Source organism: Schistocerca americana, chromosome 3, assembly GCF_021461395.2.
Source record: "Schistocerca americana isolate TAMUIC-IGC-003095 chromosome 3, iqSchAmer2.1, whole genome shotgun sequence".
NCBI lineage: Eukaryota > Metazoa > Arthropoda > Insecta > Orthoptera > Acrididae > Schistocerca > Schistocerca americana.
The window spans coordinates 820,893,514-820,907,185 of record NC_060121.1 but is presented as its reverse complement, the minus strand read 5'-3'; the positions used below and the strand labels follow the sequence as shown (position 1 = coordinate 820,907,185).

Sequence of the window (13,672 nt, the reverse complement as noted above, 5' to 3'; positions counted from 1 at the left end):
ACTGTTTCATTAAGTGATAGGAATATTAGAGCTAACAAAACGACTGCGTACATGTCTTTCTCTTATATTTTAGCTTATATCGCAAATATCACTTACCTTGACTGAAGAGAGGCTCTGGTGAATATTAGAGCTAACAAAACGACTGCGTACTTGTCGTTCTCTTATATTTTAGCTTATATCGCAAATATCACTTACCTTGACTGAAGAGAGGCTCTGGTAAGGTTACCTCATCTATCATTCCGACGTCTGAAACAAAGTTATAATGTATTGGAACCCTAATTAGACTGGGTCCTCTTCTATTCAAGATGACCTCACGAATGCTATACGAAATGTTGTGAACAAGTAGGAAAATAGTCTGAAAAGGCGAGAGGAAAACGTCATTCTGTAAATACAGTTTCATTTTTATTTCCAACTATACTTTTCACAGACGAAAACAGGATATTTACTTCTATTTCCACCGAGTGCTCATCACACATTCATATTAAAGTAATGATTTGGGGATTTATTGTAGCAATAAATAAAATAAATGATTCATTTGACGAAAACACTGATTGAAATTATAGAAAACACCATATAAAGAGTTTATCTCTATTTTACACTAATATTTACAAGTAACATTCTTTGGTTTTTTTGTAGGAGAAATCTGAGTGTAGGCAAGATGAATCGGCATTGACGAATAATCTCTTCGTGTTTCGTGAAAGACAGGAGGTATTACACACGAGGAGCCAAAACTTGAATGCCTCAGTAGAAAGAGTTACGATAGCAAAATACGGGAAATCACGTTCATAGTATTGCTTATGATACATATAACTCGTTAATAATACATGTATTTAAACGTCATTCTCATACGCTTTTAAGAATCACCCAGAATCCCACCCACGCCGAAGTATCCTGTTGGTCAGTTTACGTAATTAATCATCCAAGCAATACGTCCCGAAGGTTTTTTTCCATTCGAAAAGGACGCTCGTCGCTTTAGAATAATGCGTATTTCTAGTAGAAGAGAGACAGAGTTAGCTTACGACAGTTAAGTCACAGGATGTGGGTCTGGAAGAGTGCTCACAACACAACGGAAACACGTCAACTCATAGTTCATTTCACATCACTAAATACACGATTCCGTAGCTTTCTTTGCAAATCAGTTACGGCTCTACCTTCTCCCGCAAATACAATATATGTGACGAATCTTACACATAATTCATCTTAAATATGCAAGTAAATGGGTGAAACAGACGTGGCGAAAATTAAATTAAAGCTTTCGTGTTTAGCATCCACATTAATAATTCGCAATTACTCGTGTCTGTATTTTTATTTAATTTTCTCCCTTCAGGAGAACAATTTACATTTCTCACTTACCCGTTTATCATGGTATGTCATCACTCTTGTTCCCAATCACATTTGCATTTCTCACGCCTAACACGAATAACTTTCGACGATAACTAAAAGCAGTAATATATTATGTGTGGCAGACACGAAAAGAAACATGTTTTTCATACCTTACTAAAATGCAGCACATGAAAACCGCTTTTTTGAAACCGAAAATGTATTTATCTGGCTAGTACAATCAGATATCAATATTTCAGAACTTTTAGAAGGTTCATTCCAAATAACAGTATTGTATCAGTCTTAGTTCGTCCTTTCTTCACGAATCCTAGAGTATAGTTTTTTGCCGGAAAGAAAATATTTTAGTGAATGTGCTTGATAACGTTACGATTATATAATTTCTTGGTACTTCACAACGTTTTGATGCAAGGGAAGCTACACACGGAATGAAAATTAGCTACACAAGAATTTGCTGTTGGCGTGACGTAAATAAGCTGCAGCCAAAGATGAGCGCTTCAGCGATGTCCAGAGGTGTCAAGCACGTTTACGATTTCGTTGGCACTGACGTCATAAAAGGACGAGCTACCCTGTCCACAGCGGTAGGTTAAGTACGCAGTATAGTTCGGAGACTTTTACAAAAAATGTACTAAATAATTTTAGTTGATTGTCCTGCAATTTGCTTTCAGATTTATCTACTTCAGTGAGTAAACATTTAGGATTTATGTACAGCCTTCTACACACTTGCAGTGTTACGTCAGCCTAGAGAAGAATCATTGATATTTGAGTACAGGCAGCTTTACAGCTGGATCGAAAATGTTCTTTGGTGGTATCAGACACAATCTTTTCCTTCAGCTAATGCGTCGTCAATTGTGAGACACAATGTTCTTTGCGTGAAATTTAGAGCTCTTTTTACTGAAATTAGATACCAGTATACCATTTCCTTTAGGCTTGTTGCTTAAGCTGTTCAAGAACTAATGACCCACTGTTTCTTCAAGCTATTACTTGCTGCCCCCCTCCTAACTAGAGACCTGCATCCCATGTTCCCTTCAACGTGCGTAGCTTCTCGCGAACTGATGGGAGCCGGCATTTCACGTAGTCTTCCGTAAACAGACAACTGACGATTTAACTCGCGACTGTTCATGTACCAGAGCTCCGAAACTGACACTAACAGTAAGTGTAGGTACGACTATTTAGGAAACTCGAGATGGACGATCAACCATAATTTGTCTAGTACTGGACGTTAAAACTGTAGACACACCACAAATCAGATGAAACCCATTATATGACAGCACAGTTTCTTCTAAAAGTTTATCACCATACTGCCCAAGACTTTACAAGCACACCTGGTGGCTTTGAACGTTTTTCTGACCGCGTGGCACGTACTAGTGTTTGTAGTCGGTGTATGGGTTGGGTAGCGGGTCTGTTCCGAAACGCGGCTTGTCCTGTAGTGCGGTCAGTCTATTGAGGCAGTTTCGGCGTCCTCTTCAGGACTGGCCGGCTGTGGCGCCGGCGCATGCGCTTCTCGGGCTCAGAAGCGGTGCTCCTCGTATCACAGGAAAGACTCGTCGGCCAGCGCCGTGGTGGCGTCGCGCTCCTCGTCGTCGTCGTCATCATCGTCGTCGTCGTCGACGACGAGGCCCCCTGCCGACTGGGGCGGGCCGTCTCCGGCCACCGACAGCCGCTCGTCGTCCTCGCGGTAGTCTAACGACGGCGCCGCCCCCGACGCTGCCGACTGCGGGCGGCCCCCGATGCCGCCCCCGCCGAGACCGCCGCCCCCGCCGCCGCTGCAGCCGGCACCCGTGGCAGCCGCCGCCGTGTTGATGACGTAGTACTGGTGGTGGTCCGGGTCGCCGTACTGCGAGTGGTAGAACTCCTCGCGCATCATGTGGTTGAGTGAGCTGCAGCGGAAGTACAGGATCTGCTGGAAGGGCTTGCGGAAGTCGCGGTTCAGCGTCGCGTAGATGATGGGGTTGAACAGCGAGTTGGCGTATCCCAGCCAGAGGAACAGCGACGACAGCGAGGGCGGGATGTCGGTGAACGGCCGCACCAGCGCCAGCACGAAGAAGGGCAGCCAGCAGAAGGTGAAGGCGCTCATGATGATGCCCAGCGTCGTCGACGCCTGAAACACAGGCAACAGTACTGCAGGACACCGCTCTAAACAGAGGCCTGCATTGAGGTCTTCGCTTTCACAAACATCTGGACAAACAAAGAACAAATACACTTAAAATCCGAAACGACGCACTCGTAAGGAACTATACGAACAGCCGGAAACCTGTAGATGTGATGAGCGTGCACCGGCAAACCAATAATTACAGTTTCAGAAAAATTCGATGGTTTATTTAATAGGAAGAGCTTCACGAACTTAGCAAGTCAACAACGCGTACTACTGTTGGTAGGAGGGAAGACAAGGAAGCATATTTTGTAAGTAGGCTGTTTAGGTTTTTATGTTGGTAACGCCATGTAGCGCTCTATATGAAAATCACTGACTGTGCTGTGTGCAGTATGTGGCTGGTTTGCATTGTTGTAATTTGCTATTGTAGTGTTGGGCTGTTAGCTATTAACAGTGCGTAGCTTTGCGCAGTTGGAGGTGAGCCGCCAGGGGAAGTGATATGGCGGATTTTTGAGAGCGGATGATCTGGACGTGTGTCCATCAGAAACAGCACATATGTAAGAATGGATGTCATGAACTGCTATATATATTATGACTTTTGAACATTAAGGTAAATACATTGTTTGTTCTCTATCAAAGTCTTTCATTTGCTAACTGTGCCTATCAGTAGTTAGTGCCTTCAGTAGTTTGAATCTTTTATTTAGCTGGCAGTTGTGGCGCTCGCTGTACTGCAGTAGTTCGAGTAACGAAGATTTTTGTGAGGTAAGTGATTTGTGAAAGGTATAGGTTAATGTTAGTCAGGGCCATTCTTTTGTAGGGATTATTGAAAGTCAGATTGCGTTGTGCTAAAGAATATTGTGTGTCAGTTTAGTGTTGATCAGAATGGGTAAAGAGCGAAATGTCTGAGTACGTTCAGTTTTACTCAGCTGTTTGAAAATCAACTAATGTAAGAGATTTATTAGCACAGTAATTCATTAATTTTTCTAAGGGGACGTTACAAATTGAGCAAGTCAACAACGCGTACTGATATGGCGCGCGCCGCTAACCTGTGATCTTGTTCAGAGCGCACACTGTAATCGATTATAGCTCGCTGTCCTGGTGCGGGTGGCGCTTTGGTGGCGATTTGCTATGACGTCGCTGGCGTGTGTTTGCGGTGCCCGGCGGAAAGCGAGAGGGTAGTTGGTTTTCCGGGGACTGGACGGAACGTTCGCTCTGCCTGACCTGCTAGTGACTAGCGCTAAGGCTGTTGTGCCTCGCATTATGAGCAGAGTGGTCTGGGGCGGAGGCGACTCGCCGCTGTGCTGGCCATTCGATGGTGATTGATTGGAGTCGGCGTACTTGTTCTTTCTGCCTGTATGATATGGAGGTCCGGTGGGGTCCTGTGATACTCTGACCCGGAGACAACTAGTTGCTGAATTTTGTAGGTGTCTGCCAGGTTAGGGTGTGGGCTCGATTGGCTCTTCAGATTTTCCCACGGAAGCTCCAGCAGCGGTTTCTGAACTTTTCTGATGTGGGACCGTGTCGTTGGAACCGTTTGCTGTGCGTGTGGCTCGTTACGATATTTGTGGGTACTAATTTATTTGCTCAACTGGAGTGCTGCCCGGAGTTGCGTTCATGTATGGTACATTTGGCACTCGACGTGTTAGGTAAAGTCTGATTATGAAGGGCGGTTTTGTACAGTATATACATAGTGAATTACCGCTGCTTGGTATATGTGGTCTTCTGGGACCTGAACAACACGATCTAGTCAATTTGGTTGTGTAAAAGCATTTAGTGGTGTGTTCTGTATTTTTTATTGTGTTATTATTAGCTTGGTGGAATAGTCGCGTTTGGTGTCGTTAAGGCACTTATGAGACTGTGGTTTGACTATTCATGTGCGCTTGGCTTTTATTGTTTCGTTTTAGGAAGCGAGAATTGTTTGAGATTTGTGTGTTGGCTTCCGGCACTTATTAAGAGCGCCCGAGTTACCGGCGCTGTGGTTATCATGTGCTATCTGGATGTTATACTGTATTTTGAATTTTGTGTTGATATTATCTGTCGTGTGTTACAGAATATAACCAAGGTGTGTAAGTGATGGGCAGTTGTGGGAGGCATGTCGGGGAGCTCTCAGCGGCTTATTTCGGGGACCGTTTCTAGTGGGAAGGCTCCGAAGTGTTGAGAGCTCGCTCTTCTGTGATCGTGTTGGGAGTTGCCCGCGCCCTTTGGTTGTATCAAATTATTTTGTTATTATATTTATTGGTTGTGTGTTGCGCTTCTTTCATTTTATGGTGCCAAGCGCCATTATCTTAGTTTTTTATATAAATCATTTTAAATTGTAATGCCAAGTTAACTTATTATTGGATTCTGTCTTTTGGATAAACTCTAAAGCACTATTGTAAAAGGTTCCTGATTTTAGGGTGGCAAGCTGCCGTTATTGTTTTTTAAAGCTCAGTCTTTAACCATTTGTTAAGTTTTGTAAGTTATATGAATTCGTTATTTAAAGGAGTTTAGTATTAGTAATTTAATAAATTGTCTACAGCGTCTGCTGTTTGGATATTATTGGGTGGAACTCCTTGGATAGTTGTCCTATACGAATGCGCATCTCAGCGCACTGCTGTTGGTACTAGGGAAGACAAGGAAGCGTATTTGAGTGAGAATAATTTTTTATGATCTGCGCACAGATTAGAGCTGGAAAAACTAATATAGATCTAAGTAGCTAGCGACTGTAGCTAGCTTACTAGAAATGCTGTGACGAAGAAATGTTCTCGTATCATTGAATTATCTCTTTTAATGTAGGTACACTCTCGCTACGTCAAAGTGTCAGTGGTTTGGTCGGTATTACGCAGTCAATGAGAAAATTTTAATTATTTTGAAAAGAGTATTAACAAGAAATGGAACAGAAATATTTAAATTCAACTGCCACAATGACTTTAAAAAAATATGAACGTGGAACTGACTAGGTTGGTGGAAAAAGAAACGGACATAGATAGTCTCGTGACAGACTACGAAATTATTATAGACACAGCATGCAACAAGGCCAGGTAACGGCTTTGCCGCAGTGGATACACTCGTTCCCGTGAGATCACCGAAGTTAAGCGCTGTCGGGCGTGGTCATGGTGGGTGACCATCCAGGCCACCATGCGCTGTTGCCATTTTTCTCGGTGCACTCAGCCTCGTGATGCCAGTTGAGGAGCTAATCGACCGAATAGTAGCGGCTTCGGTCAAGAATACCATCATAACCACCAGGAGAGCGGTGTGCTGACCCCACGCCCGTCCTATCCGCATCCTCCACTGAGGATGACACGGCAGTCGGACGGTCCCGGTAGGCCACTCGTGGCCTGACGACGGAGTGCTTTTTATGCAACAAGGCCCAACCAGTACGATCTGAGACTGAAAGGCGTCCAATCTCTTGCTGAACAACCGATCCACAGATAAGACGATTGCATCAGATGACGAAGAACGACCAACCTCTACGTTGAGAGGCGTGTCTTAAGCAGAGGAAAAAATATACAGAGACAGTTCGTAAAGAAAAACCACAAGCAAGGAAGAAATATTGTAGCTGCTTGTCTGGTAACAATCTAAGTAATGCAATGTATCGCTTACCATCGGAGAAATTAAGAAAGGCTTACTTATCCTAGACGGTACGATGACATTCAACTTAGAGCATACACTGAATTACATGTTAGTGTATATTAGTGAGCCGTGGTAAAAATTGCTGTTTTGAAGAGCGCGCTGCAGCGCATTGTGTGAAGCAGTCGCCCTCCGTTCCTGGCGGTGGCGCCGCTGTGGCAAGCGCAGCTTTGGTGTCTCCCTCTGGTGGGAGAGGGGAAAGGTAGGCTGTTCACGTGCATTTAAGGAGCGCTATGAGCACGCTAGAGGGTCCATCGGTCAGTCTGGGTGAGTCTGGAGTCAGTCTGGGGTTAGTGTCTCGTCGCCAACTTGCTAGTCTGTCTCTCGTCCGAATTTGTGGCGCTGTGAGAGGGCTCAACGAGTGGTCGCCCGGTCGGGGCATAGTTCCTCCATCTGAGTCTGCGCGTTAGGCTGCCAGTCTGCTCGAGTTGCTCAGGCAACGGTCATTGGCGGTTGGATTGATCGGTTGGTCGGTCGCGCACTGAGACACAAGCCGACTTGTCCGCCTTGAGCGTCGGCGCATGTAAGGTCGTTACGTGAGTCCAGTGGGCCGCGCCGTATAGCGAGGGGTCGTGGCTTCGCGGCTGACACGAGAGCAACAGGAGTCAACCCACGACATCGGTCTGGCCGGTGCGATATGCGACGCCGTAAGACGGGAAATCGGCGCTCCTTCCTGCGTCCGTTGAAGCGGCTGGCAGCGGACAGTTCGGGAGAGCGTTTTGGAGGTGCTGCGCCAGGTCTTCGCCAGAAATTGCAGTTTATTAGAAGTGAGGTCACCAGCCGCTTTGTTTTGGGATCGTCCCACCATTCTTCTCCGTTTGCTCACCCGCGGGAAGGTGATTATTTATGAACTGGGTGGTCCGTTTTTCCCTTCTGGAGTACGGGCGGGTTAGAGTAACCTGAGGTTCGGGTTGTTCGGTAATCTCCCTATCAATCTGCCGTACGTTAATAGCTGCCTCTGTCATGTTTGTCGGATTCGGAGTGTTAGAGAATTTATTGCTTGAAGTGTAACGGCCTAATTCAAAATGGCTCTGAGCACTTTGGGACTTAACGTCTATGGTCATCAGTCCCCTAGAACTTAGAACTACTTAAACCAAACTAACCAAAGGACATCACACAACACCCAGTCATCACGAGGCAGAGAAAATCCCTGACCCCGGCGGGAATCGAACCCGGGCGCGGGAATCGAGAACGCTACCGCACGACCACGAGCTGCGGACAACGGCCTAATTCCTGAAATAGGCTTTTATCTTGCCTATCATCTTGAGAGGCGGTATATGTGTACTTTAGAGCATGATTGGCCAACCTTGTATAATCTTATGTAAGATGGCATTTCATGGGCTTTTATTTAAATGGTCATTTTAGTATACAAAGTTGCCACCCTTACACCGTAAGACTTTTCTTAGAAGTTAAAATCAAGTTGCATCTTCAGTGGCAAGTTAATCTTTAATTTTAGTGTTTTGTACCATTTCCATCCCTCCTACGGGGTGCATACTTTGTGTGCTTGGGTGAATTGTTAAAAGTTTTACTTTAAGGTAATCTGTTGTTTTGCAGATTTGCACCAGTGTAGTCTTTCAGAGGTTGTTGTGACCGGTCGTGACTACGGCCGCGGCAAGGTTCTCAGCCGGAAAGCTCATACATTCAAAAATTTCTTTCTTTCTGCCTCTGAATATATTGTAACTTGATATTTAGAGGATGCTTTCTGTTTATAATTTTAAATCTGTTTGTAACAAAGAGGCTTTTAGGAATAAAATTCCCATTTCTTAAAAGCAATTTCATTTTGATTTCATAAGTTACTCCCTGGCAACTGCTTCCACGCTCACATAGTGTGATTAAATGTGTTAATGTTCTTGATGAATCGCTAGTAAATAAAGTAAATTCTTAAGAAAAGGTTTTGAAAGTAAATTCAATTTGTAATTAGCACATAAAGAAGAAGACGATAATAAATTCCATAAGAAACTTAATCATTATACTGCAGCATCTGGAAGACCGGAAGATGATAATGGTTTCACGCAACTGGCAATTCGTGAAATACCAGAACATATGGATCCCAAGAAGGCGTACATAGCATAATTCTACTTCAAGTGTTCAGCACCCTTCCGCAGCTTCTTACAATAGTCTACAATCGTTTCCTTTAAACCGGATGCACATCAAAACTATTAAACGGAACTAAAATAGTGCTGACAGTCAAGCCTAGAAAAGAACGCAGCACACAAATCACCAAGTTGCGCCCAATTTGTGTTTTATACACAGAGCGAAGACCCTGGAAAAGCTTTAATACATAGAATAACGTATTTCATCTACTCCAGAGAGTTTCTACGTAATAATCAATACGATGTCACGCCAGAAACAGACACAACTGATGCGCTAAAGGCAGTCAGAATTATAGTCGGTAGCAGCCTCAAAGACATAATGTGTGTCATCATGGCGAGTCTTGTTACACAAGGAGGCTTGGACGCCATTCGGTATCCAAGGATTTCGAAAACGTTGCATGAATTTCAATATCCTGGGAGGCTATGTAACTTGACATGCAGCTACTTTCACCACAGAACTGCATCGTTACCTGCCAATATCCTGTGAAAAGAGAGGACAGTAAATAAAGTATGTCTACAGGGGATTTGGTGCAGTGAAGGTCTGTGCAACGTGCTGTATAATAAGTTAGCTTGCCTTACTCAAGGCACTCTCTCACAGCCGCTTGTGCGGACAATCTAAATCTTTTTAAGTAAAGAAAGCGGTCCTGAACCTAAGAGTATCTATAACACAGGGTTTGCAACAAATCGCAACTTGGGCCGAAGACAGCAAACTCCGATTCAACGGACAGAAATCAAAATTGCAAAGAAAAGGCGATTATGGCAAACATCACCGGTATGGATAGAAGCACAGGAGCTACAATACGACCGCATCTGATTTATTTGAGCACAACAGTTAAGCAGTTTAAATAGTGAAAGCATTCAGGACGACATGCTATGAGGAGCTGTGTGTTTTAGCAATCTTCAAGCCCATAACAAGATGCGAGAAACAGCCGAATGGTATGACATAGACAACTCTAGAAAGGCCATATACATTACAGACATCTCCCTGGAGTATAGACGCTGGCCACACACAGCGGATTTATCCAGAATAAATGAGTTCATGGATGGCAATACTAATCATCACAAGCTTAGTCATCAACGACGGCTCAACGTTCATACTGAATGCTCACACAGCCAAGCCTAGCAATTTGCTATTGTAAATGGATTGAGTCAAGATTTGCAGTACTCGTCACCGACAACATGGTAATACCAGATTCATTACGAAATTCGAAGAATCATAGCTACTTAATTTAATAAATACGATCAAAACTCAGGAATATACAGAATTACATCTGGCAGATAAATTTCGCATAGGTTAAAGTTCATCCAGGAGTACGGGGCAATGAACTATCTGATAATCTAGCTGAGAGAACAGACCTATCACGGAAAAAGACAGTTGTAGCCCATTGTCTGTAAGTGCAACAGCGATCACGAAAAAAGACAGTTGCAGCCCATTGTCTGTAAGTGCAACAACGAAAAAAACTAAGACAGAAGTTCGAAAACGAATGAGAGATTGAGTGTCAACGACCTAAAAACTGGGGAAACAAGAATCTGCAGTTATCTACGATCCCCAAATGTTTAACAGTTAAGCTGCTATCATCACCGAATTTTACAGACATGTTAACAGGCCATGGTAAACTGAAAGCCTATTATGAAAGCTTCAAAGTAACTGAAGACGCACTGTGCACATGTAAGGAAGAAGACAAAAATTTGACCACCGGTTTTGGACTGCAGTAATTTGGCGGCAAAGAAGGAGGCTCTCAGGAAGCAAACAGGCAAACAGTTGAAAAAGGAGGCCGATCTCCCATCAATAAATCAGGCATAGTTTATAAATTAACAACAGATTTTTTCAACTTGGGCAATTCGATAAGATTCTCAACTGTATAACAATACCTGACGTCAACTATAGCTTCATAGCTGTTCTGGAAAACATGAATGAATGCAAGAAGCCTAACAGATTTTTAATATTAACTCTCAAAGTCATTGGCTTCCCTCCAATACCAAGGTGGTGATGCCTTGGTGCCTCAGAACTTGACCTACCAACCGATCTCTTCTTCTAGTCAAGTTGTGGCACAAATTCCTTTTCTCCCGAATTCTATTCAGTACCTCCTCATTAGTTATGTTATCTACCCATCTAATCTTCAGCATTATTCTGTAGTACCACATTTCGACAGCTTCTACTCTCTTCTTGTCTAAACTATTTATCGTCCACGTTTCACTTCCATACATGGCTGCTTTCGATACAAATACTTTCACAAGAGACTATCTGACACTTAAATCTATACTCGATGTTAACAGTTTTCTTTTCTTGAGAAACGGTTTCCTTGTCATTGCCAGTCTACATTTTATATCCTGTCTGCTTCGAACATCATCAGTTATTTTGCTCCCCACATAGCAAAACTCATCATTTACTACCTTAAGCGTCTCATTTCCTAATCTGATACCCTCAGCATCACCCGATTTAAATCAACTGCATTCCATTATCCTCGTTTTGCTTTTATTGATGTTCATCTTATATCCCCCTTTCAAGACACTGTCTATTCCGTTCAGTTGCTCTTCCAGGTCCTTTGCTGTCTCTGACAGAATTACAATGTCATAGGCGAACCCCAAAGTTTTAATTTCTTCTCCATGAATTTTAATTCCTACTCCGAATTTTTTTTTTTTTTTGTTTCCTTTACTGCTTGCTCAATATACAGATTGAATAACATCAGGGAGAGGTTACAACTCTGTGTCACTCCCTTTCCAACCACTGCTTCCCTTTCATGCTCCTCGACTGTTATCAAACGAAATTTGTGACTTTTGTGAGGATTTTTCGGTAGGGCCGACGAAGAACATTGTGTTGTATGGGAAGTCATCGATGGTTATAAAAGTGATTTCAGGAGCTCCCTAGGAAGCTTTTTGGGACCCTTGCTATTAAAATAGAGTGTCAAAAGAAATTTTTCACTCTTAGCGAGAATTTCGTAATAGAGACGACGCAGAATGTTGTCTTGTAAGGAAAGTGATCACCAGATGTAGATATAATTTGAGACGAGGCCCACGTTAGTGTGTTGGGTCTCACGTTGTTAAAACTGTATAATAATGACGAGGCAAACAACGTTAAATACAATCTCAGATTTCTCAGTGGATGCACCAGGCATGTGAAATGAAATACTGTACTAAGAAAAATACTACACACGTACTGGGACAGATTTTAAGGTAGGTAAGGTGCTTAAAACTGCGTAAAATTTAAAATTATGGCTTTCAGAAAACGAAAAACTGCAATTGGGAACAGTCAGTCTATAAAATTACGTTGATGTAGCAATTTCTAGTCATGAAATGGAATCGTCACGTAGCCGAGTTGTGGGTGAAACATGTGGTAGACTTGAGGTGTTTCATAGAACGCAGGGAAAATAGGATCAATTCGCAAAGCTGACTGCGTACAAAACTGTCAAGTCACCCATTGTACAATATTGCTAACACTTGGGGAACCAAAGCAAATAGGGCTAACACGAAGAAGAGAAACACGTACAGTCACAGGTTTCTTTGACTCTCTACCATGGACTTCGTAGTTGTTTGCAATATACAGATATAGCTGTAAATGTCTGACTTTAAAGTGAGTCATTTACAGCAATTACCGAACTAATAATAGAATTATGTCTCATCAGCAAGGTATGTATTACCTGCGGAGTAACACAGGATATTAATGTGTCACACATCCAGTTCTTATGTTTCATGAGAACTAGTGAATGTCAGAGTTTTCAGTGGTACTTACTGAATGTATATGAAGTGCAGCCCAGGACCAAAAATGTTCATGGCAATTGTAGTCTCACCACGCACATCTTTATTTGCTTGAATACGTTGACGAATTAATATTCTACTGCTCGAAAATATCAACATTTCAGTTGATAAAAACATAAAATACTGACAATAGCAATTCATTTGTGAGCCATAATGTAAACTGCGAGAAATCCTTGCTATCAAATAAGGACATCTGTACATCGTGATTGAATGACAGCTACAATCCTAGGCATAATAAAGTAGGACCACAAAACATTTTCTTCCACATTACCACTTGCATTATTTTTAGTACTCACAAGGTTAAAATGGCTCTGAGGACTATGGGACTTAACATCTATGGTCATCAGTCCAATAGAACTTAGAACTACTCAAACCTAACTAACCTAAGGACATCACACAACACCCAATCATCACGAGGCAGAGAAAATCCCTGACCCCGCCGGGAATCGAACCCGAGAACCCGGGCGCGGGAAGCGAGAACGCTACCGCACGACCACGAGCTGCGGACAACTCACAAGGAAGACCGTCCAAAACCAAGTCTAATCTCAGGATATACAAATGTAGAATTTGATCCAAAGAATCTCCTTTGCCGCGCGGGATTAGCCGAGCGGTCTAAGGCGCTGCCGTCATGGACTGTGCGGCTGGTCCCGGCGGAGGTTCGAGTCCTCCCTCGGACATGGGTGTGTGTGTTTGTCCTGAGGATAATTTAGGTTAAGTAGTGTGTAGGGTTAGGGACTGATGACCTTAGTAGTTAAGGCCCATAAGATTTCACACGCATTTTTTG

At 43.2% G+C, this 13,672-nt stretch overlaps 1 protein-coding gene across 1 annotated transcript in view; it reads right to left on the bottom strand.

Moving 5' to 3' along the window:
* Window positions 1–380: 380 nt before the first annotated feature.
* LOC124605763 (beta-1 adrenergic receptor-like) overlaps window positions 381–13,672 on the bottom strand; it is a 29,894-nt gene continuing 16,602 nt past the window's right edge. Inside the window, exon 2 of the mRNA XM_047137647.1 lies at window positions 381–3,439. Within this exon, the coding sequence (XP_046993603.1) occupies window positions 2,870–3,415 (546 nt within the window). The 5' untranslated portion in view covers window positions 3,416–3,439 and the 3' untranslated portion in view covers window positions 381–2,869. The remainder of the gene's footprint in view (window positions 3,440–13,672) is intronic.